Source organism: Ranitomeya variabilis, chromosome 2 (assembly GCF_051348905.1).
Source record: "Ranitomeya variabilis isolate aRanVar5 chromosome 2, aRanVar5.hap1, whole genome shotgun sequence".
NCBI lineage: Eukaryota > Metazoa > Chordata > Amphibia > Anura > Dendrobatidae > Ranitomeya > Ranitomeya variabilis.
This window is the reverse complement of record NC_135233.1, coordinates 218,460,546-218,483,193: the sequence shown is the minus strand read 5'-3', so window position 1 is coordinate 218,483,193 and position 22,648 is coordinate 218,460,546. Positions and strand designations below refer to the sequence as shown.

General features: G+C 40.9%; 1 protein-coding gene across 5 annotated transcripts in view; it reads left to right on the top strand.

Annotated features, from left to right (window-relative positions):
- Window positions 1-21,271, top strand: part of L1CAM (L1 cell adhesion molecule) — a 224,327-nt gene extending 203,056 nt beyond the window's left edge. For 3 of the 5 annotated variants that reach the window (XM_077283639.1, XM_077283637.1, XM_077283638.1), the window contains 8 exons: window positions 45-225; window positions 1,107-1,229; window positions 2,853-3,029; window positions 4,932-5,051; window positions 5,909-6,064; window positions 6,916-7,044; window positions 8,090-8,162; window positions 17,409-18,231. In XM_077283639.1, coding sequence (XP_077139754.1) covers window positions 45-225; window positions 1,107-1,229; window positions 2,853-3,029; window positions 4,932-5,051; window positions 5,909-6,064; window positions 6,916-7,044; window positions 8,090-8,162; window positions 17,409-17,640 — 1,191 coding nt within the window. In that variant the 3' untranslated portion in view covers window positions 17,641-18,231. Of the gene's footprint in view, window positions 1-44; window positions 226-1,106; window positions 1,230-2,852; window positions 3,030-4,931; window positions 5,052-5,908; window positions 6,065-6,915; window positions 7,045-8,089; window positions 8,163-17,408; window positions 18,232-20,285 lie in introns of those variants that run through there. The other 2 variants (XM_077283642.1, XM_077283640.1) reach the window with 1 other exon arrangement.
- Window positions 21,272-22,648: the final 1,377 nt, after the last annotated feature.

Sequence of the window (22,648 nt, the reverse complement as noted above, 5' to 3'; positions counted from 1 at the left end):
TTTTTGACAATATCTGCTTATCTCACACAACTGCAACCTCATAGATCCGATACGTCGCTCAAAATGAAAGGCACAAAAACAAGCTAACCGTGCACGGAAATGTCACCCACACGTCCATCTATGGCCTGAAGCCTTTCACCAACTATTCAGTGACCGTCCATGTACTAAACGGGAAAGGAGAGGGCATCGGAAGTGAGATGCAGACCATCCGAACAGAGGAGGGCGGTGAGTTCACAGACACAGAATATAAAATGTATATAAATGTATATCATGGAGGAGAAGAACAATCCTAACGATGGCAGCACAGTAAGGAGCTAATATGGCTCGTATCGGTCCTGATGGTAGCAGGCTTACAGATGACACGACAGTATGACCACTGCTATGGCCTCTGGGGTTTTCATGGACCCTATCGAATGTGTGATTTATGGGCATCACATTTTTGTGTGCATCTGGTTATGACTGCCATTTTTCAATGGGATTGATGGTATGGACATCATCTATTATTGGCACACATATATGTTCATCCATACTGCTTGCATGTTATGTACCCATTATTATTGTGCCGGTGCCCGTTCTGGTGGAGGGTATCTATACATTGGGGCATTCCAATATTTTTGGCCACTGGTCTATCTTTCAGCTCAGAAGGGGCTTGGGTACATGAAATGTCTGTTGTATTTTTATCATTATCCTTTTTATTGTCACTTTTAGGCTAGGGTCACATGACCGTGTATTCTCTCATCCGAGAAAAATCGGGCCGATTATGCTAATCACGTTCTGTTCCGAGTTTGATCTGAGTTTGATCCGATTTTCGCGGATGAGGCGAGGATGGAAAAAATAATGTCTCCTTCTCCATCAGTTTGCGAAAATGGGACTGTACTCAGATGTCATCCGAGTGTGGTCCAATTTTTTTCCATGGACTCACTGTCTTACTGGCTCTGCTCGATCCAATTTACAGATGCAAATTTTGCATGCTGCAATTTCGCCATGTGCTCAGCCCCATAGAATAACATTGGTGCCAGTGCAATCTGATGTTTTGTCAGATTGCACTTGTGCCGAAGTACGGTCATGTACACATACTCTTACTAATTGGAATCGTTTTCTTGCAGTTCCATCACCACCCACCAGTTTGCGAGTTGAACGTCTTTCCGACAGCTCTTTGGCATTATATTGGGGGCCACCTGAACATCCGAATGGGATCATAACAGGATATAAAATTTCTCATCATCTGGGTAAGTTTTTTCCATTTTGATACTCTGTGTTTCATTGATAACATTAATACTTCATACCTACTTATAGAAAATTTCCATAACAGGTCATATTAAAATAAATGGACTCTGTTCCCTCAGAGGCAACTCTACTAAATGACAAAAGTTCACGGGTCCAATCTGTTTCTTTCTGGCGAAAAGTGAATGCAATTTTTTTCTGGCTTCCATTGAGTAGTAGGGGCTGGGGTAGTTTTAGCTCCTAGTAGAGTGGCCTCTCAGGGAACCAGAGGAGATCACAGTGAGGATTTTTTGCTCTCAGAATAGTTTCTCTAGTAGCTTTCTCCCGCGCTCATCGTCATCCTCTGCAGGGTAAAAATTGATAAGAACCCTATTTCAGATTTTATTTTACCTATAATGATTTACACAAATTGAATATTTCATCCCATTAATTATGTTCTGCTTTTGTCATGTCATGTCCCAGCAAAACGTCATCGTCATCTTCATCTTATAAAGTAGTGATGTCTAGTGATGGGTGAACCCGAACAGTAAAGTGTGGGTTCCGTACCGAACACTCATTGTTCAGGCATAGACCCCGCACACAGATTTCTCCAGGAAGTCTGTGTTACTGTTCGGGTTTGGCCCCACTGAACATCGGGTGTTTCCCACACTGTCATCTGCATGACTTCGCGAGAAGCACCGGCGTCTCTGATCAGCAGTAAGATTATTCTTGCTGTGCGTTTATTTACAATATAACTATAGGAATAGTAATGGATAGGTGTCTTATAGATGCCTCTCTATTACTAAGTCATGGACTTGATGTCACCAGACTATACAAAAGTGACATCAACTCCACAAATATTACCCCACTACAGGGCAAGTGGAAATAGCCAGGCAAAGCACCAGCATTGGCACATCTAATAGATGTCCCCTCACAAGCCTGTGAATACCAGCCAGCCCAGCTATCTGCTTTAGCTTGGCTGGTTGTCAAAAATTTTGGGTGTATCCCATGCCTTTTTTTATATTATTTATTTAATTAAATAATTTTAAAAAAAACAGCATGGGGACCCCTCTATTCCTGATAAACAGCCAAGCTAAAGCTGACAGCTGGGGGCTGCAGCCCGCAGCTGTCAGTTTTGCCATGCTGGTTATCAAAAATAGAAAGACCCCACGTCATTTTTTGTATTTATTTATGGCGCAGATGCAGGCTGATGAATACTCTCATCAGTGGCTCCTGCTCTCACTGTTATTAGCGTCAGCGTTAGGCTGATTGGAGTATTACTAACATCAGCCGGCACCTCTTTGATCAGTGGTAAACTTTTTAACACCGATCACAGCTGCTGGCTCACGCTGTTATCTGTCAGCATGGGAACCGCAGCTCTCTGACTGGCGGTAATGATCTTACTGCCGATTACAGGCAGTGTTTGCCACGCTGTCATGCAGATGACAGCGTGGAACACAACAGATGTTCGGGCCCCCCATTCATCTGAATGGGGTTCAGGTACGGTTCTGGTACTCGAATCAAACTTTTTTTAAATGTTCGGACAAACTCGTTGGACCCAAACATCCAGAGGTTGCCCTATCACTAGTGATGTTGTCAACGTGTTGAAATGGGATTTTGTTCCTGACCCTTCTTCCATCTCTGCACAGTGAGTAAGGATCATGCCGACTCATTCTTGCTGCAAACGATCAATGACCCAGCTCAGCAGAATTGGACATTCCACAACATGAGCACCAAAGATACCTACAAGTTCTATGTTTACGTCAAAAACTCTGCAAGAGAAAGTCTACCTGCCGAGATAGAAGGCAGCACCATGAAGGAGCTAGGTGAGAAAGATGGATGGTGGATTAGAGTTGCATTTCATTCAATAGTAATTGCTGTTGTATTTTCTGAAGCAATCTGGTTAGCCAGTCTATAGACCACTACAGAATGCACAGAGACCCCAGAGACTCTCACACTCCTTCACCTATTCCATCTGCTTTCTTCTCATCCCTTCTCTATTCTCCTTTATTCTGCTCTCTTGTCACCTCTGCTACTTTCATCTGTCTTCTGTTCTCCTTTCCTGTCTTGTCAATTTTACCTTTTCTTCTTTCCTTTAATTTGATTCTCTATTGTCGTTACTTCTTTTCTTATCCTTTTCTTTTTTCCCTTTCTTCTCATCTACCCTCCTCTTTTCTTTATTCCTCACATCTCTCTTCTCTTCTGACCAACTTTCTTCTCGTCTCCCTTATTTGTGCTTCTATTGTCATCTATTATCTCTTCTCCTCTATCTCTCATCTCCCTTCCATTCTTTCCCTATTTCTCCCTCTGTCTGTCTCTTCCTCTTTCACTCCTTTCCTTCCTTCCCTCTCCCTCCCATCTCTCTCCTTTCCTTTCCAATCTCTCTCCTCTCTCTCCCAATCTCTCTCGCCTCTTTCCCTCCTCCGTCTCTCTCTCTCCTTTCCCTCTCTTTCTCCCTCCCTCTCTCTCTTCTCTCTGCCCCTCCCTTTCTTTCTTTCTTTCTGTTCTCCTCTCTCCTGCTCTTTTCTTTATTCCTCACATCTCTCTTTTGTCCTGACCAACTCTCTTCTCCTCTCCTTTATTTGAGCATTTGTGCATCAATTGTCATCAATTATCTCTTCTCCTCTATATGTCTCTCATCTCCCTCCCTCTCTCTTCCTCCCTCTGTCTCCCTCGATCTCCCTCTCTCTCCTCTTTCCTTCCTTCCCTCTCTCTCTCTCCCTCTCAATCTCTCTCCTCTCTTCCTCCTTCTCTCTTTCTACTTTCCCTCCCTTTCCCCCTCCCTATCTCTTCTTTCTCCCTCCCCCCCCTCATCTTCTCTCCCCTCCTCATTTCTTTACTCCTCACATCTCTCTTCTCTTCTTTTTTTATCTCTTATCTTCTCCCTTATTTGCTCTTCTATTGTTATCTGTTATCTCTTCTCTTTTATTCTTTCCAGATTAGCTATCTACTCACTCTGCTTCTCTCTCTGTAGAGACCCTTGCTCTTGCTGGCAGCGATTTAAATAGGCACAGGCAGCATATTCTTATGTGCAAATAGCGAGTGGTGTATTAGAACTTCATAAACCATCCCTATTCACAAAACAAAACAGCCTTGTCTTGGCACAAAGAGAAAAAAAACAAACAAAATAGTCCATAAATACATACATACATCACAGGCTCAATATCAGTCCTGCACTCAGATCTTCTTGCAGGGACTGAGTGATACAAACAGGGTGTTTCCTCCTCCACACACACACACAGAAATGAAGCAGCTTGTTCCAAGTTCTGAAAATGAAAGTAAGGGAACGGCCAGTCCCTCCCAGCTCTATGGCTGTTCCTAAAACCTGGACCCGAAATCCAGGTCCGTTAAAAACACCTCTCAGCACTATGCATGCTGGAGCCTACTCCTCCGGGTCCTACACTACCAAGACTTGGCACCTCGGTGACACATACCTCCCGTCCAGGACCTGTCAAGGATACCAAGTTACAATATATATTGATTATTTTATCTTCCCATCTTCTCCTGTCTTTTCTTAGTTTTTCTCTTTTGATCTGATATTTTTCCACCCCTTCTTTTTCTTTTCATTGGATTTTGGATGCCTTATATTTATACCGGATACCGTGGTTTGTCGTGATACTTATGGCCTTGTTGAATAGATTTTCTACCAACTCCCATAACAATGACATAGATATTAGCTTTAGATATAGCTCTGGTTTACTGTATTATTTATTTTGTTTTTTCTTTAGAATTTCCACCAGTTCTGAATATTTCAGTTTCAAGAACGTCCAAATGTATCACCATAAAATGGAGACCACTGGATGGACATAGAAATGTTGAACTCAAAGTACAGATGAAAAACAAAAGCAGTAAGTGATAAAAGGAGACAAGGAACTTGTCTCCTCTGTTATTGTTAAGTTCTTGGGCTTTATTGGGTGTTATCTGCAGGGTTCTAGCGGCATATGTGGCAATGGGCTGGAAAATAGCTTTCGTCAATCAGTTTTTATCTTAGAATCATAAAAAGCCTCTTAAAAATAACCTAATGAAGTTAAAAGGTAACTATATTTTCAAGTCACTTTTCAGATTAAGCTATCCTTATCCTTATTATGTGACTTTCATCCACCATTTTCCCCAGTTTTCTTTTCTGCGGGCTCTTTTTCTAATTTGTAATTCTCTCTGAGCTGGTGGGAGGAAATTATCTGCTATGATCTCTCCCCAACACAGTAGAAAGAAAGAGGGATTCATGTGTTTCATTCTTTAGGTAGCACAATTTAAAAAAAAATAAAAACTATAACAGCAGCAACATCAAGAAAATTAGACAGCAGTACTAAGCAGTGTAAACGTGAATCCAGCTCTGAGGTGGGCTAAACGACGTGTTAGAAATCTTAACACGGTCTTTCTGTCTCTGCTTGTGCCTGTTTTCTCCCTCTGCTCCTCACTTCTGCTCCTCTATTCATAGAGTGTTCTAGGAGGTGTAACCTGACTCCTCACTGTGCTAGAAGCCTGTCTTGTCTTGGCCAAGACAGAGTTAAGCTGTAATTTTTCAGAGTGTATGAAAAGTTCAGGATCAGGGGGAAGAAATAAAAGTGTTTCATAAGGGAGGAAGAATGTAGAATTTTCTGCTAAGATTCATTGCAAAGACTTCTGATTATGCAAAGCTTGTGGAAAGTAAGGCTCCCATATAAAAACTGGTCCTAGAATTCACACTTCTCTTTCCCATTTGCAGGTAGTTCGTGGCAGCAATACGATGTGAACGCTTCCGAAGCAGAATTCAAATTTGGCGAACTACAACCCGGTGAAATTTATTTTGTTCGTCTCTTGGCATTAAATCATTCTCATTATGAGGAAATTTGGGGAGTCGAAACTCCCACTCTGCCATCAGGTAGGAGCAAATGCAAACTAAGTACTGATTCAATTACCTATTATCATGATGCTCCGCCATGAAAAGGCTCAATAGAAACAAGAGCGAGAAAAGTGGAAGGAAATGTGTCAGGATGTTTAACCCCTCCAAACCCACTGACTAGCAACACGGAAACCAGTTTAGACATGGGACCCCATTCCCACCTCCAGTATTTGGTTAGTATTTTACATCAGTATTTATAGCCAAAACCAGGAGTGGGTGATAAATGCAGAAGTGGTGCATATGTTTCTATTATACTTTTCCTCTAATTGTTCCTCTCCTGGTTTTGGCTACAAATACTGATGTAAAACACTGACCAAATACTGATGGCCTATGATAGTCTTAGGGTGGGTTAGGGAATTGAAGTTAAGATGCTTTATGTTTTATACTATGGCATTATTATGTCATTTATGTTATTTTAAAGATGGAAAATTTGTATTTGGAGTTTATCAATAAAAATGATTTGATTTAAAAAAAAAATGAGAAAAGTTAGATTATTATGGCAGCGCAGAGGCCATAATGGAGATAGCGGGTAATGACAGTGTGTGTATGAGCAAAATAACAGAGGGACATAGATAGATAGATAGATAGATAGATAGATAGATAGATAGATAGATAGATAGATAGATAGATAGATAGATAGATAGATACAATTATGAAGAAAAAGAAGGAAAAACATTGAAAAGATGAGATTTAGATAGTGATATGGATAACACACAACTTTCACACAACTGTAAATAGATAGATAGATAGATAGATAGATAGATAGATAGATAGATAATAGATAGATGAGTAAATTATTACTCGTGTCTCTTCTTCCCTTTTCTTTCCAGCTCTTCCTGATGAGAAGGGATTTGCGAGTCAGGGCTGGTTTATTGGGTTGATAAGCGCCATTGTCCTCCTGCTTCTCATCCTGCTCATCCTGTGCTTCATCAAACGTAGCAAAGGTGGAAAATATTCAGGTAAGTTATCAGCCTTCCAGAGCTAAGACAAAGATTTATAGACTTGGATGTAACAAATTATCTTCTCCCCCAAGGGGAGCTATGCGGGAAATAGGAAGATCTATTCCACTGAAATCAAACTCCCTGCAGCTTCTCCTCCGCGGCTCCGTGCTTTGATTCTGTCAATGGAAACGGCCTGTAGGTTTGCAGCTAGGCTTTCCTTCACCTGGGGCAGTTCCTTACTATGGGGTATATTTATATATCTATTCTAAGGTAGAAATACTTGCTGGCACCCTCTGGCATGCCACAGCCGAGGAAGAAGTCTCCTATTACCAGGGTTCTACGAGTTTACATTAATTGGGGCAATGCTTCAGCTTTGTCAATGGAAATATTCAGCATAATTGAATTTATGTTTCTCCTCACCTAGTGGAACTTCACTTACTTATGGTGTTTTATCTAAATAAGACACCCTACCTCGTTGGCCCGACTTGGCACCCATCACAGAGTGCAGAAAGTACCACCCCTCTCCTTTACAGTGCAGTCACACATAAAATGTTCAAGTGTTCTCCAATTTTCTTTTTTTTATTGGACCGTATTCGTCTCGGACCCATCAAGTCTCACAGATCCATTCACACATTTGTAAAAATGATGGATCCTAGAATGAGATCCATGAAACTCAGAGCACGTCCTATGCCGACCCAATGACAAGGATCAGAATAGGACATAGCTCAGTGGTGCCCGATAAAGAAATCCGAGTGTCTCTCTTGATGCACCAGCAGTAGAGATTGTATAATGTGGCAGGTACCAGATTTTAGAAAAGTTTTATGCAAGAGGAGAGATTTTGAGGGAACTTCCATGAAGCTTCCAAGTTCTATAACTACTTTCAGGGGGAAGAAACAGGATAACATGTATTTTGGAAAGTTTCTCACCAGGGTTCAAGCTAAAGGTGAAACGAAGGCGACAACCATAGGTTCTCTGACCAGTTCTGGAACTTCTATCAGTTCCATATTCCAACTTTTTATGGCACTTTTCATGTTTAGACTTTTTGACTTTTTGTTTTATTCAGTGAAAGATAAAGAAGACACCCAAGTGGATTCTGAAGCTCGTCCGATGAAAGATGAAACATTTGGAGAGTACAGGTACCAAAAAAAGACTAGTGATTGTAGTGCAAGCAAGTTAATATAAGGATGACTCTGGCCTATGGTCTTCTCCGGTCATGGACATTCCAGTAGATGCCTTCTACTAAGTGTAAAGGGTCTACATGTTCTGTATTATGGTATGCTAAAATCTATTGAGGATTGCATGAGTTTTATTGATATTTTAGATTTATATTTTAGGGTTCTGCACTCTATAGAGCCCAGTATTTTGGCCCTGGGATCTTTGATCTTCATTGATATAATCTTTCTAGGTTGAATTCTTTTTTTATTAATTGATAGGCTTGCATAACATTTTTTCTTATGGGTACATCGATGATTTTCTTTCCTGTATTTTGTTTTTATTTCTACAATCTGTATCAATTTATAGCAACTATCCAAATTACAAAGAAAATACTGTATTTTATAAGCCAGAAAGTATATTTCCATTTTCACATTTTCTTATAAGGCCAAGACTATAAATGTAATAGAAAACCAGCAGGAATCTTTGTTACATCTGTAACACTTATTTATAAACAGCAGTTGGGTTTCGCACAAATATATTTTTATGACACTCGTCAAGAAGGAAAACGACACCAGGTTTTTCTTTTTTGCGTTACACAAGGAGGAACAGACTTTTCTGTCATCTGCTGCAAATTATTATGCAAATACTATTTGTGTTTTCAGATTTGGCAATTTTTATGCAACTAAAAGTGAGGAGGTAAACAGAAGAAGATTAATTCGGAATCGTTTCCAGGCAATTCTAAAATCAGCAACAATCAGTTCATCATCCAAATGATAAATTGATGCAAATGAGAATATCGCAAGTCCTTCAATCATTAGCGTCTCAAAACACTATCAACCTGCGGATATTGGGTTAATCTTTAGCTTTCCAAAGCTGCCCGGCCGTTGCACTAAAAATCCGGCTTTCAGTCATAGAGGCATGGCTTCAGTCACTGCTCAGTGCATCATGAGTGTTGGCTGTAACGACGTCTCGACACTGACTAAAAGCCGGCTCAGCAGTGCATCTATACGGAGCCGGCTGTCAGTCAGTGCCACGGGCATGGTTACAGCTGTCGCTCACTAGGTACTGAGCAGTGACTGAATCCGTGCCGCCGCTCCTCTTTGACTGAAAGCCGGAAGCTGCCGAGAGGAATAAAGTTAATTTCCTCCCACCAGGCGACCGGGCAGCTTTGGAATGCTAATAACCTGCAGAATAACCCCTTATCTGCAGATTAATAGCGTTTTGGAATGTGACAGATTCCCTTTAAGCAAAATTCTTTACAAGTCATTATATTGTCATTGATGGTGTCTCATTATTGCATCCAATATATAACTACATACTGTACACGTCTTGTTCCAAGATCTGAAGATTTTCTCGAAGGCCATGTTCACATGCGTCTTTTAGATGTCAACATACCCGCTGAGTTTTGCCTGCAAAAGATGCTAACGGAAAATGGCGGTGTTGTTACTGAAACGTCTTTTTTATGTCTTTTCTGACATCTTTTGTTGAAGTTTTGCTGACAGAGTTTGTTTTTTTCAAATTGCATGTACTAAAAATGAGCGGCTTCCAAGCAGAACGGACCGGACACTTCTTTTAGCTGCCTTGGAAGCCTGAAGAGTTTAAAAGATGATAAAAAATTGCTGAACATATGAACAGCAAATCGTTTTGACATTGCAGTGAAGTGCACCGCTATCCACGGTGCTGAATATTCACTTAGGCCGAATTCAAACAGTGATTCACAGACCCACCGCGGGTCTCCTGACATGAACTCAACAGCCTCAAACATATATGAGGATGTCAATTTTTTCTTTAATAGATGCATGTATTTTCACAAAAAAATTTGACTTGTTTAACATGTGCAGCCTCTGTATATCACTGAAACATAGCTGGCTGCACAAAAAATGAGTTAATCAGTGACTGAATCAGCGAGCTCATTCTGACCACAGGATATGCAGCACTTATATCTGATATACTGAACTTTCTTCTAAACTGGTTTCTAACCACATCAAAGTTCCAAAGTTGCAGTCAGCGATGTAATGGGATACATAGAGGCTGTAGAATCCAAACTGTAACACATTTTTATTAAACCTTATTGCAAAATAATTTTTAACCTAAAAAAGGCATGCATTGAAGTGAAAAATGGTGTCCATATGCCTTTACATTTACACTCGTCTCTTGTTCATAGACAGTGCTGGTTTTGCTGGTTCACTTGAATAGCACTTGGCTGCAGTACCAGGTGCAATCCATAGATAAGAGAGGCGCTGTTTTATTAAAAAAAAAGTAGACTCTTCGAATCTTAATAAACCTCAACAGAACAAACATGATTAATAATCCTTCTTGAAGGAATTTCGGGGTACCTTTATTGTCACAGTATACCATTTTGGAACCCATAGTGATATTTGGTAACTGGGAACAATCCTACACAATCACTTGGGCTCCCAGCTTTGAAAAACCGGCACAGCAAATCAAAGCACAGGCCACATTGAGGTGTTGAATTATTGTAAAGATATTAGATGAGTCGATTTTAATTATGTAGCAGAGTTGAGTTCACTAATTGGTCATAGCTCCTTGTCTTACATGTGGTCTCCTGCTGCATTCTCATTTATCATGTATGACAAATTCAGCTCTGTTTCATCTTTATATATTCATCTCAACACCTGCTTATATTCTCCAGCACATCAATGATGGTGTAAATGCTACAAAAACCAAACCATTACAGATTAACACTAATACCCACCCTGCAGAGAGGCTAAAACAATGAGGCCGCCAAGTGTAAGCACTGGATACATCGATGACATCTACACATATTCAGAACCAATGGATTAGCCATAAATAAAAAAGAATGCCCCTCCCCAATATGGTCACTACGTCATTTTCTAATGGAAGACAAACCCCTTTAATAGGTTTTTTTTTTTAGTGAATAAAGTTTTTCTTTTTTGAAGGACTTGGACTGGCTAAAAACAAACAGTGTAAAACTTTGTCAATCCCAGCAGTGCCAGTTCTGATGCTTACTTGCTCACTGTCATTTCTACTTTCTATTCCCACCTGTACACAGCATAAAGACCAGTTCAGCCAATCACTGGCCATATTAGAGACATACTTAAGCCAGTCATTGGCTAAGTGTTCATTTCTGGCCAATTCTGGTGTGTCAAGATGGAACCAGGAAGTAAAGTCCAAAATGGGCTACCGTAAATAAGTATCATAAAGAAAGCTACAGGGTATCAATGAGGATGAATATTATATTTTTATATTCTTTTAATCAATCTGAGACCTTTAAAAAATGCTTCTAATTCCCTGGACACTCCCTTTAAGGAGGACCTGTCACATATTATAAATATGTGATTTTTTTTATATGGTGTAAATGCCGCTGTTCTCCTGAATCCTGCGCTGTTTTTCTTTTCTTCCTCCGCCTCTCCATTCCTGAGATATGACCCCATTCTTCCCTGTATGTAACTCTATCAAACTGGGTGTGGTCACCAACAACTCTCTCCATGAGCGCCACACCCAGTTGGGTAAAAAGACAACATTGTGTACCAGGAATAGAGGGCCATATCTCAGGACAGGAGAGGCGCAGGAACAAAAGCAAAACATCGCCGGATTCAGGAGAACAGCGGCATTTACACCAGGAAAAGCATATATTTATGGAAAGTTACAGGTCCTCTTTAAATGGAAAATTTCATCAGATTTTTGCTACTGCATCTGAGAACAGCGTGATGTACGGGGCAGAGATTCCAGCAACATGTCACTTACTGGGCTGCAATTTTGAAAAATCAGAGTAATATTTCAACGTTTTATGGTTTGGAAACACCTGAGAGACAGATTCCAATACATGATTCGATGTTTAGAACCGACTGCCGGGCGTCAGCCCACATACACTGTTTCAACATGTGTGATTGGCATGCCTGACCTTATTCATTCGTTCTCCACTCTCTTGTCCATGCTGCCATCAGATCTCTGGAGAGGTAAGCTGCTCTCACACGGTAAAGTTCCTTCTTACAGATGGGGGATGCGCTTTCTTGCACATTGGGTGTTCATTGAATCAAGTTTATTTCCACCCTTTTGTGCCTCCTTCTTTAAAATCAATTTTTCCTTGACTACATCATCTGGTTATACAATTATGCCTCCAGCCTTGGCTAAATTCGATTTTCAGAAGGGTCTATCAGCAGCTGGCTGGCTAGTAACTGTCTGGTAAGACTATGATGGCTGGATGTAAGAAAGTCAATCATTCTTAAAGCTAACCGGCCAACTAAATTAAAGGCAATGTGTCTATATCGGCAGGATACAATCCATGTAGCATTCACATATATTGTTCATCCTTTTTAGAAGTCAGCCTGGAGTTTCTTGGGTACAGTTGTCCATACTTTTTCTTTTCGAGCCTCTCGACAGATCATTGATAGATGTATGGCCATCGCCAACATTGCCACCCAAGTTTTATCCTTCAGAACGAATAGTGAGGCCCTAAACCTACTTTCTGCTGCTTCTTTGGGCAGTAGAGATGGGAGATGTGATTGCTGATATATTCCAGTAGACATAAGAAGTTGGTGAGGTACCGGGTCATCATTGATAGCCAAACGTCTGGTGGACCGCCATATGTCTGGTCCTATGTTATCACAGAAAGCCACGTTAAGACACAATTTAGTGATATTTCATGGATTCACAACCATATTAGTGTCCTGTATTGTATACAAATGTCTACTATACCATCCATAGGGCCACTGGCCATACTGTTGTTTTGGGTTAATCTAATTTAGTACATTGGCTTATTGATCATTTTTACCCCCATATTCTTGAGGAATCCATGAGTAAAAGAAAAAATGGAGCACCAGCATGTTCAGACCTGTATTGGCTAGGAAAATTGGGAATACCTAATGCCGGACAGGGTCCATAGTGAATGCCAATGGAAAGAAAGTCATGCAGCCCCCATAAGAAACTCTATCCTTTGAACTCACTATTTTTTATCTACCCGAGCTTTGCCAAGTTACAGGGGAAATTATATGTGAATGCTATGAATATCTTATCCATAAAAACTAACGTGGTCAAAGAGTTGGGCAGAAGTCCATAGAAGCCAATCAGCCTGGCAATATCTGGTGACCATGGACCCCTGGCCTGTTATGTGCTCACACTAGTTTTCTATCCTCTGATCGATCCTAAGCAATGACAAGATGCTGCTAGTGTGGCGGTGTCACCTGCACATCCCTAGCACGATGGGAACTTGCCATATACTTCAGTATAGAGAGCAGCGTGCCATATGTAGACATGGCTTATCTCTGTGTGTCACTTCATTGCAGTTCATAGACTGTTATATGGGATATCAATGTGAACCGTGGAGCTGAAATCTCCAAAAATGCATCTAATTCGATTTTTCTTGCTACATTAAAAGTCGCCATTTGCAAATACGGATCTATAGTATACATGTGCATGTTCTAGCCGTGTGTAATGTGGGTCATAGTAATGTCCGGTCTTCTAGGTCTATCTACATGTTCTGTGCATGCCTATGAAAATTCTGACTTTGCATTTGTAGTGCTTCACGACAGCATGGCATTACCCACCAAATTATGGGATTACCAAGTCCGTGTTACAACCCTATTAATTCCCTAGGGAATAATAGGCAGGTTTTTTTGGGAAACACTTTCCTCTAGGGAAACGTGATATTCCCATGATGTTAGCAGAGCTCACTGGACCTGGCTTGGTGTCACTTTGGAGCCCTCATTTTGAGACCACCATGGGAAATCCTACACTTATAGCATATACAGGGAATGGTCATACTCAAAAAATTCCTAATAAGTTCACATTGGCTGAATCATGAAATTAATGTCGGAGAGTGGCTATAATGGGGCAAGGCAAACATTCCCAGGGCTTCTGCTTATAGAGGTAGTGTCTCCTATAATAGTAGTATAATAGTAGGGAATCGATAAAGGGTTTATCTCGTAAAGTCAGCACCTTTTGCAAATGAAATAATTCAGCCATAAGTCATTTTCCACCTCTCTGCTGTGGCTTATATCAGGGCTCCATAAGACCGAATCCCCTTTATGGCGGCCATATGGCCTAACAGGGCAGATAGCACGTAGGTGTCTTACAGGGGGGCTGCAGTAACGTACAACAGGTTCCAACAGTGGGCTTGTCACCAAGGGTACTGCATCCCCAAGATCTTCGGTAATTACTGGGATTTCTACTTTCTATACTGGCTGCCCATTCTGGTTATTAAAGGGGTGTCCCAAGTTATGAATTCCCTACTACTATATAACTGGGCTTTTATCTGAACTATGGGGCTGGATAATACAGTGTATTTTAGGGATACATTCCCACTTATGAGCTTGACCACAATCCATTTGTAAACTGGAAGTCATTGTTACAACAGCATAAACAGGCCTCCATAAACCAGCCACCAACGCCTAGTGGTCTCCTTGTTCCATACAGAACTCCCAAATTCCTGTAAGACAGATTTCTGTGTAAGATCATAAGCCATATCCTACAAAGAACACTCACTGGTAACCAGCTCGTTTCTACATCCAGCCTCATCAGATGGACCTTGCATGCTCACGTTTTATGTTTTTCGAAAAGTCTAATGTCTGTGATTGTGATTGTGTCGTGACTGTCATTCTGTCATTTGTCTCCTCCAACAGCAGTACCTTCTTTAGAAATAGGTAAAACACGTGCACCAGTAACACTATACTGCACCCTCTGCATGTGCCCAAATGCCAGATCCTACTTCTTCCACTCTTACTTGGTCATTTGGATAGAGATTTATTGAGGCGCTAAGCAAATGATGGGGTTCTTCACGTAGGAGTGTAGAAATCTGCTCAAATTGACTGAAATAGAGTCAAGGGAAATCGGGCACAGTTCCAATCATACATCCATGTCTTCACTTGGTTGACCTGTCATCTCCATTATGTTATCCCAATGCTATTCTATGTGAAGCTAAAATTGAGCATTACTTAGGATATATATCGATGTCGTATGACTGAGGCATTCTCCTGAAGAAGCATTGCCTAGAGGGCTGTGCAGATACATGATATGGAAGATTCCTCAGAACCTATGACTCCATGATACTTAATTGTGTTGGTGGTCAACGACTTTTCCATGGTCTGAAAAATAAGTTCGAAAGTTAGAAGAGTCACTGTCTCCATACAGACCTAAAAATATAGGATAATGTCACCTTGAACATTATAATTTGGAACATACATATGGTCTGAGATGTGCCAACAACCTTCCTCGATGACCGTCCATCAAAGCGAAACACCACCCTACCCCTAAAAAGTATAATCACTTTCTCTGCCCATCTCTGTTCCTTTCCTCAAATTCCGACATTCTAGATCTTTTCAATCCTACATGACATTGGGAAAGCAGTGGTAAGACTACAGCATGCCTTCCCTGTCTTTTGTGTGTCCATCACTCAGAAAACGAAAAGCAGTGGCTCTCCCCATGCCACTCCACCAGCTACGTTGGATTGAATAGGACTTTAAGTGGAGGAGGAGGCAGCAGGAGGGGAACTGAGGTCAACAAGGAAAGTGACTGCACATGCAAAATGTATAGTCATCTTTTTAGGTATAAGCTGGAGGGTTGTTTTAAGTGAACTACTTTCTCATGAATTTTTAATGCTTCATAGAATAATATTGAACACCTTGTCACCATTTGATAATTGATATGTCTCCATGCATGGTTCAATATTCTAGACTATTACTTACACTGTCCATTATGTCCCTGCATACATTTATAAGCCATTCATTATGACCCATGAGATGCTTACATCCTTCTGCATCTTATACATAGTAGATTTCTCCTTTCTTGTGTTTTTTTTTTTTGTTATTTGGACCCTCATGCACTAAGCATTGAGTGTTGTCCAGAATTTTGGCAGTGTCCTCACCTCCCATAACTCATTGAATTTGAATGTTCGATTATGAAATGCATGATGAAGCTTATCTGATGGTCATCACTTTGGCATGGTGCCTCTCTCCTTGATGCTTGGAAAGTCATACAATCCTTGTGTTGTATAGTGTCCCTTTGTCCCACTTTTCAAGAATAAGGCCATACACTTTAAATAGCTGTCTCGGCCAATAGCTTTGTCTCCCAAAACCGTCATACTCAAGAACGCTTGATTATGCAAAAGGATTGGAAGTTCAAAGAGGCTAACTTTTGTGATGTTGGGTTAAAAGTGCCTGACCTTCATGATGTTGGAAGAGAGTTGGGAGGCCTCAATTATAGTGCATGGTTGGTCAGTCCCGCCAGATTTGTCCAACATTAATCTGATGTCCCTACGGGCTTAGATGCAACAAATGCAACTGCTATTGGACCCCTGGATAGAGAGAGCCCAGCTGTAACCCTTATTTCAAAAGCTGATAAGACCTGGTGATAAGACCTTTCCATATTCAATATTATGATGGTGTGAGCAATGAATCTCACAATCAGGGAATAGAGATGGGATGATCATGGGCAGATACCATGTATTCCTAAACTAAGCAGATAGGGATGTAATGGTGTTTGCCAGTCTTAAAAGAGCTTAAAGGGGGTTATTCAGAATTGAACAAACATGGCTATTTCTTTCTTAATCAATGGTACACCTTTCTCCAATTTGTGTATAGCTCATCCCTATTCACATCAAAGGCCATTGCATTCACAATGAGTAGAATTTGTTTTTGAAAGAAAGCAACCATTTTTTTCTAATTCTATATGACTGTGTTAACATATATGAGCAAGATTTATGCCAGTTTCAAAGAAGTATGTCCAGCAGTAGACTTATCAGCATCAGGTAAGCCTTTCATATCACAGGAACAGTAATGGTTTATGGGGTGAGGGACGTGCCCATCACTGTCCAAAGTTTTTTGGTTTTTTTTACTTTTTTTCTGAAATATTTCTCTTAAATTTCATGTCTTGCCTGAATTCTGCATTCCTTTCCTTATTTTGTAATCCTCCCATGCAATCATATATATCAAACTTTCTATCGATCATCCTTCTGTGCCTTCCATCAGTCTTGTTTTTATACCATCCGGCCCACATTGCTTAGTTACTCAAAAAGAAAAACTTATACTTTTCTACTGTTTCCAATGGGTAAGATGGGAGGTTCTGAATCAGAACAACATTCAATTCATGCAATTGCATACAGTTACCCACAGAATGAAGGCTGAAAGATAGAAGGGTGTGTTTAGAAAATTTGCAGTAGGGCGTCCCTAAAGTTAAAGTTATATATACTTCTAAATGTAAAAGAAATTATGTGACAGTGCTAACCAAATTTGCTTTTCATTTTTATCCAGTGATAATGACGAGAAACCATTCAACAGCAGCCAACCTTCCCTCAATGGTGACGTCAAGCCCCTAGGAAGTGATGACAGCTTGGCTGACTATGGCGGAAGTGTGGATGTCCAGTTCAATGAGGATGGCTCCTTCATTGGTCAATACAGTGGCAAAAAAGAAAAGGAGGCTCCTGGGGGTAATGACAGCTCTGGTGCAACCTCTCCGGTTGTCCCTAATATTGCTATAGAGTAAAAAAGAAAAAGAAAAAAACACATTTTTGATGGAGGATGGTTTTAGGGGAAATAATCAAGAAAGAACACTTGGGGGGGGGGCAATGGAAAGAACTGGATGGATCTGGAGAATTTATTTTCTGCTTGCAAATCTAATAACCATTTTGGTGCTAGAGTAGCAAGTCGTATATTATGTGGTGAGTCTCTCTTGCACCAAATGGATCGAACTGCTGTACTATTTTTGGACTGCAACTCCATGACTTGTACTAAGCAAATGTATAGGTGCCAACAGATTCTGCAAAGGATGGGTACCAGTGTTCTCATTTTATTTAATAAAAATGAACAAAAAGTGGTGAAAAAAACAACAACAAAGGATAAAAGGAGAAGGACACTCATCGATAAATGTGAAAAATAAAAAAAAAAATGAAAAAACCAAAGGAAGAAAAAAGTTTTAAAAAAAAGCATTTCTCTTTCACGCCAAGTTTCGCATTCACACGAGAACTGTGTTACTTTTCTATGGTGTCTTTTCTTTGTAATGGTCTCTTTCAGTGTGTTTAAAATTCACAAAGGACCCAGAAGCTCTGAGGGTCTCAATATCTGAGCGCAGCTTGCCAAAAAAAAAAAAGAGATAAAAAAAAATACATGAAATCTGAACAATGTATGCATATGTGTGCTTTTCCCAACATGGCAAAATCTTCTGTATGTCTCGTCATCATCATATACCTTCAGCACTCCCATCTGTCAATCAATGAGCCAGATTTCGGGGCGATCATCTTAGCTCCTTCCCTTGTAATCACAGTGAGTTCCCCTTGAAGAAGAAAGAAGTAATGAAAAAGTATTATTTTTTTATGCTGTTTAGTTCACGGCCTCTTATCTGGAAGAGAGGAGGCAATTACTTGTTAGACATTTGCGCGAAACGCGTGTCTGGCATTCTCATGGTCTCTCTTTTGGCAAAACCTAATGTATCATATCACAATTTTCCAGTGGGTTGTTGGATTGCCATGGTAAGTACCGTAGCTTTTTTTTTTTTCTATATACAAGATAGGCTTATTCAATGCAGTGTGGCGTATAGTAAGACCATGAAGTAGCCAATGGCAATCATGCAGGTACCCTCCATTCATGCAATTTGGGGGTCTATTGGCTAATATTTGACTATTGGTTACAGTGCATATGTACTATATGCTCCAGGCTATTACATGCGCTTTATTCAGCAACCTCCATGCACTCAGTTCTGCATGGTGTGCATCTCAGGAGCAATGAAGGCAACAAACCGATTAGACCCCTCTTTTACTGGTTGTGGGGCCTTGAAATTAAGGGGTCTGCCATTGATTACAGGGTTTATTGCATGCTCAGTGCAGAACTGGTCAGCAAATGATAAGAAGTCAGGCTAGCCTTTCACAAGGTTCTTCGTTTCTTTAGGATGTCAGGACCAAAGGAGAACAAATTTCCTTGTATCCCAGTGTCTTTCTCAGGGGGCAGGTGCATCATTATGGCTAAGGTGCTTACTTGGGGGGATCCATGCCAACCACCTTATCTCCTTGTGCCTCAGTGTCCGCCCTGTGACTATTATTATCCATCGCCCCCATGTTTTTGCAGGAACATGCAGCAGTGTTTCCACCCCGGAGGTGGCTGCCTGTAAACCTCAGCAGAATATTTTCAGACAGAATCATTGTGTATATATAAAGGGTATCATTTGTTTCGGCTGAGTAACCACCACCACCACCACCCCTGTCTGTTATCACATCTCACTGTAGATGTTAAATTTGTTTGATTTTTATTTTTTTGGAGTATTGATCAGGAGGGGGAGGATGTGTGAAGGAGAAGAATATACTAACCTACAGTGCCAGGAAAAATATGGTCATATATGTTTCATTATGGGAGAGGCTGCGTCTTGGAGTTGTCCTATGTTCACGTCAAACAGTCATGAGTTCAATGATGGACCTAAATCAAAATTTACATTGGTTTCTAGCTGCATATGATCTACTCATCACAACTGCCTTGTCAGACACTGTGGCTAACATGTTGATGCCTATCCTATGCCTATCATATCCTATGTCCTTGTAGGTCCAGGATCTTTGACCATAATGGTCCCCAAAGATTAGGTAGAAGTCAACCCAATTTAGATGTTCTTGTAGGTCCAGAACCTTTGAACACTGTAATCCCCAAAGATCAAGTAGTAGACAATCCTGTTTCGAGGTGACTTGGAGCCACTCTCTTGCCATTAGGGTCAATGTCTTATTGGTTGGCTCACAAATACAGTAACCCATTAGTGCTTACTGTTATGTCTTGTGTGTCCAATGATAATGCCTATTATAAGTGGACATAAAGATGGAAGCTAGGCCCTCAAGATCGTTTTCTCTGGTAACTCCTACAACAATGGATTCCATGGTTTAAAATCCGCATGGTCCATGATCACATCGTAAATATTTATGAAATAGCAAAAAGATTTGCCATAAATGTCTGATAGATGGGAACCCATTACTATATTTTAGACACACAGGACCCAACCATGTGCTGCCATTCTCTAAAGAAGTCTCAAAAATATCTGACATGTCTGCCATATTTTGATGATGTTTTATATGTAAGGAATGGGATTACCCATTTAATACCCATTTAGATGGAAAGACACATACATGTGGCCAACTGTCTCTTTTTCCTCCATTTTAGGTGGGGGCCCTTGAGTTGGAACCTGCACCTACCACAACATTTCGGCATAGTCTATGGATATGCTATAAACGTCGGTGACCTCCCATAATGATAACAAATGACTGATTAAATCATGAATTTTCTCCATCGTTCACCATCTCAACACTTTCGACTGTTTACTTGATTATTTTTTACCTTTGCATAAGCCACCATTATATCAATTTGCCAATGTTCTTTGTAGCACAGTACACATTTATTTCCTTGTAATTATATATAATGCCATTACTACAAATAGAGGAATTTGGAGGTATATCTGATGAAAAGGTGAAAAAACCCTCATTCGAGGTCATGTTCAAGTAAAGAATAATGTTTGTATAGGACTTAAGCTGAAAATTATGGTAATGAAGTACAAGAGGGTTGTAGACCGTCCATCCAAGCTTATGCCACAACTGCCATTTCTTACATGTTATACATGGTGGTACTATTGTTCCATTGTAGTCTCCATTAGTCGGCCAATGGTTACCCAACCACGGATGCCAAAAGGCTGCTGGCTGATGATACCATCTTGGACCACAGATTGTGCAAGGTCTCTGTAACCCATGCACTGTAGAAGCTGAACGGCATGACTGCCACTTCATATCCACCTCTTTGGTTATTAACTCAGCTTAGAAGTAACAGCAACCCCGCGGAGTGGTTTTTTTTTCCTGGCATTGTCCTTTATTGACAGTGCACATGAATGCTCACACTTGGTGTTTATCCTCCAACTCCAAATGAAGAGAATTAACACTTTTGCGGTCAGGGGTGGAGGCTGCAGGCACCCCTGGAAGTGAAGGGGTTAAAGGGAAATCAAGAAGCACCGGGTAGGGGGAGCAGGTGCGCGATGTATCTTTTTGAATGTAAATAGTGTTTCTGAAGTTTGTATCTGCCGGTAGTGTATAGGCCTCTGTAAGTCCCTGTCTATAGCTTGGTATTGTTAAAGAAGAATACAAACTATATCATGATACAAATGTGTTGCGTGTTTTATTCCGAGTCTTGTGTCAAATTATTACATTGACCCCAAACTGTATGTAGGTTTTCCTTTGCCTTAGGATATAAGATTCAAAGTACTGCCCTCATCCTGTGTCTAATTATCTTCCCCAAGACAAAGTAGCTTACAGCTCAACTGTCTCGTTACCCCTCTTTATTGACCCAAACATTAGCAATGTGTCAAATACTAGGCACATTTCCACCTCATTTACATCTAATCTCCCACTTCCTATACAGAGACAATGCCCTGCCTCCACTTCCGGTAAAGAGATAAAGACCCACCCTACTTCCTGCAGAGACAAAGCTCTGCCTCCACTTCCGGTAAAGAGATAAAGACCCACCCTACTTCCTGCAGAGACAAAGCTCTGCCTCCACTTCTGGTAAAGAGATAAAGACCCACCCTACTTCCTGCAGAGACAAAGCTCTGCCTCCACTTCTGGTAAAGAGATAAAGACACACCCTACTTCCTGTAGAGACAAAGCTCTACCCCCACTTCCTACTGTATACTGAGACAAAACCCTGCCCCACTTCTTGTAAAGAGATAAAGACCCACCCTACTTACTGTAGAGAAAAATATGTGCCCCTACTTCCTGTACAGAGACAACGTCCTGCCTTCACTTCCTGTAGAGATAAAGACCCACCCTACTTACTGTAGGGACAAAGCTGTGCCCCCACTTCTGGTGAAGAGATAAAGACCCACCCTACTTCTAGTAGAGACAAAGGTCTGCCCCCACTTCTGGTAAAGAGATAGAGACCCAGTCTATTTACTGTAGAGATGAAGCCCTGCCTTAATTTCTTGTAAAGAGATAAAGACCCACCCTACTTACTGTAGGGACAAAGCTGTGCCCCTGCTTCCTGTGCAGAGACACAGCTCTGTCCCCACTTCCTATACAGAGACAACGCCCTGCCACCACTTCCTGTAAAGAGATAAAGACCCACCCTACTACCTGTAGACAAAGCCTTGCCTCCACATCCTTTAAAGAGATAAACATGCACCCTACTTCCTGTAGAGACAAAGCCCTGCTTCCACTTCCTGCAGAGAGATAAAGACCCACCCTACTTACTGTAGCGAAAAAGATGTGCCCCTACTTCCTTTACAGAGACAACGGCCTGCCACTATGTTAGAGTTGGCGGATTGCACCAAATAAAAATAAATAAGGTGCAATTGCAACCTGAGGTCCATCGTGCAGTAAACTGCTGCTATTATGAACAAAGACGGATAAAAAACTAGCAAACGTTCCTCCTTAAACACACTGAGTTAACTCCACACACTGTGAATGGAATGCAAAAAACCAAACCCAGAAACTACTCAGAGGTGCACAGAGAGAGGAGTACCAACACAGCTAATCACAGAGGGG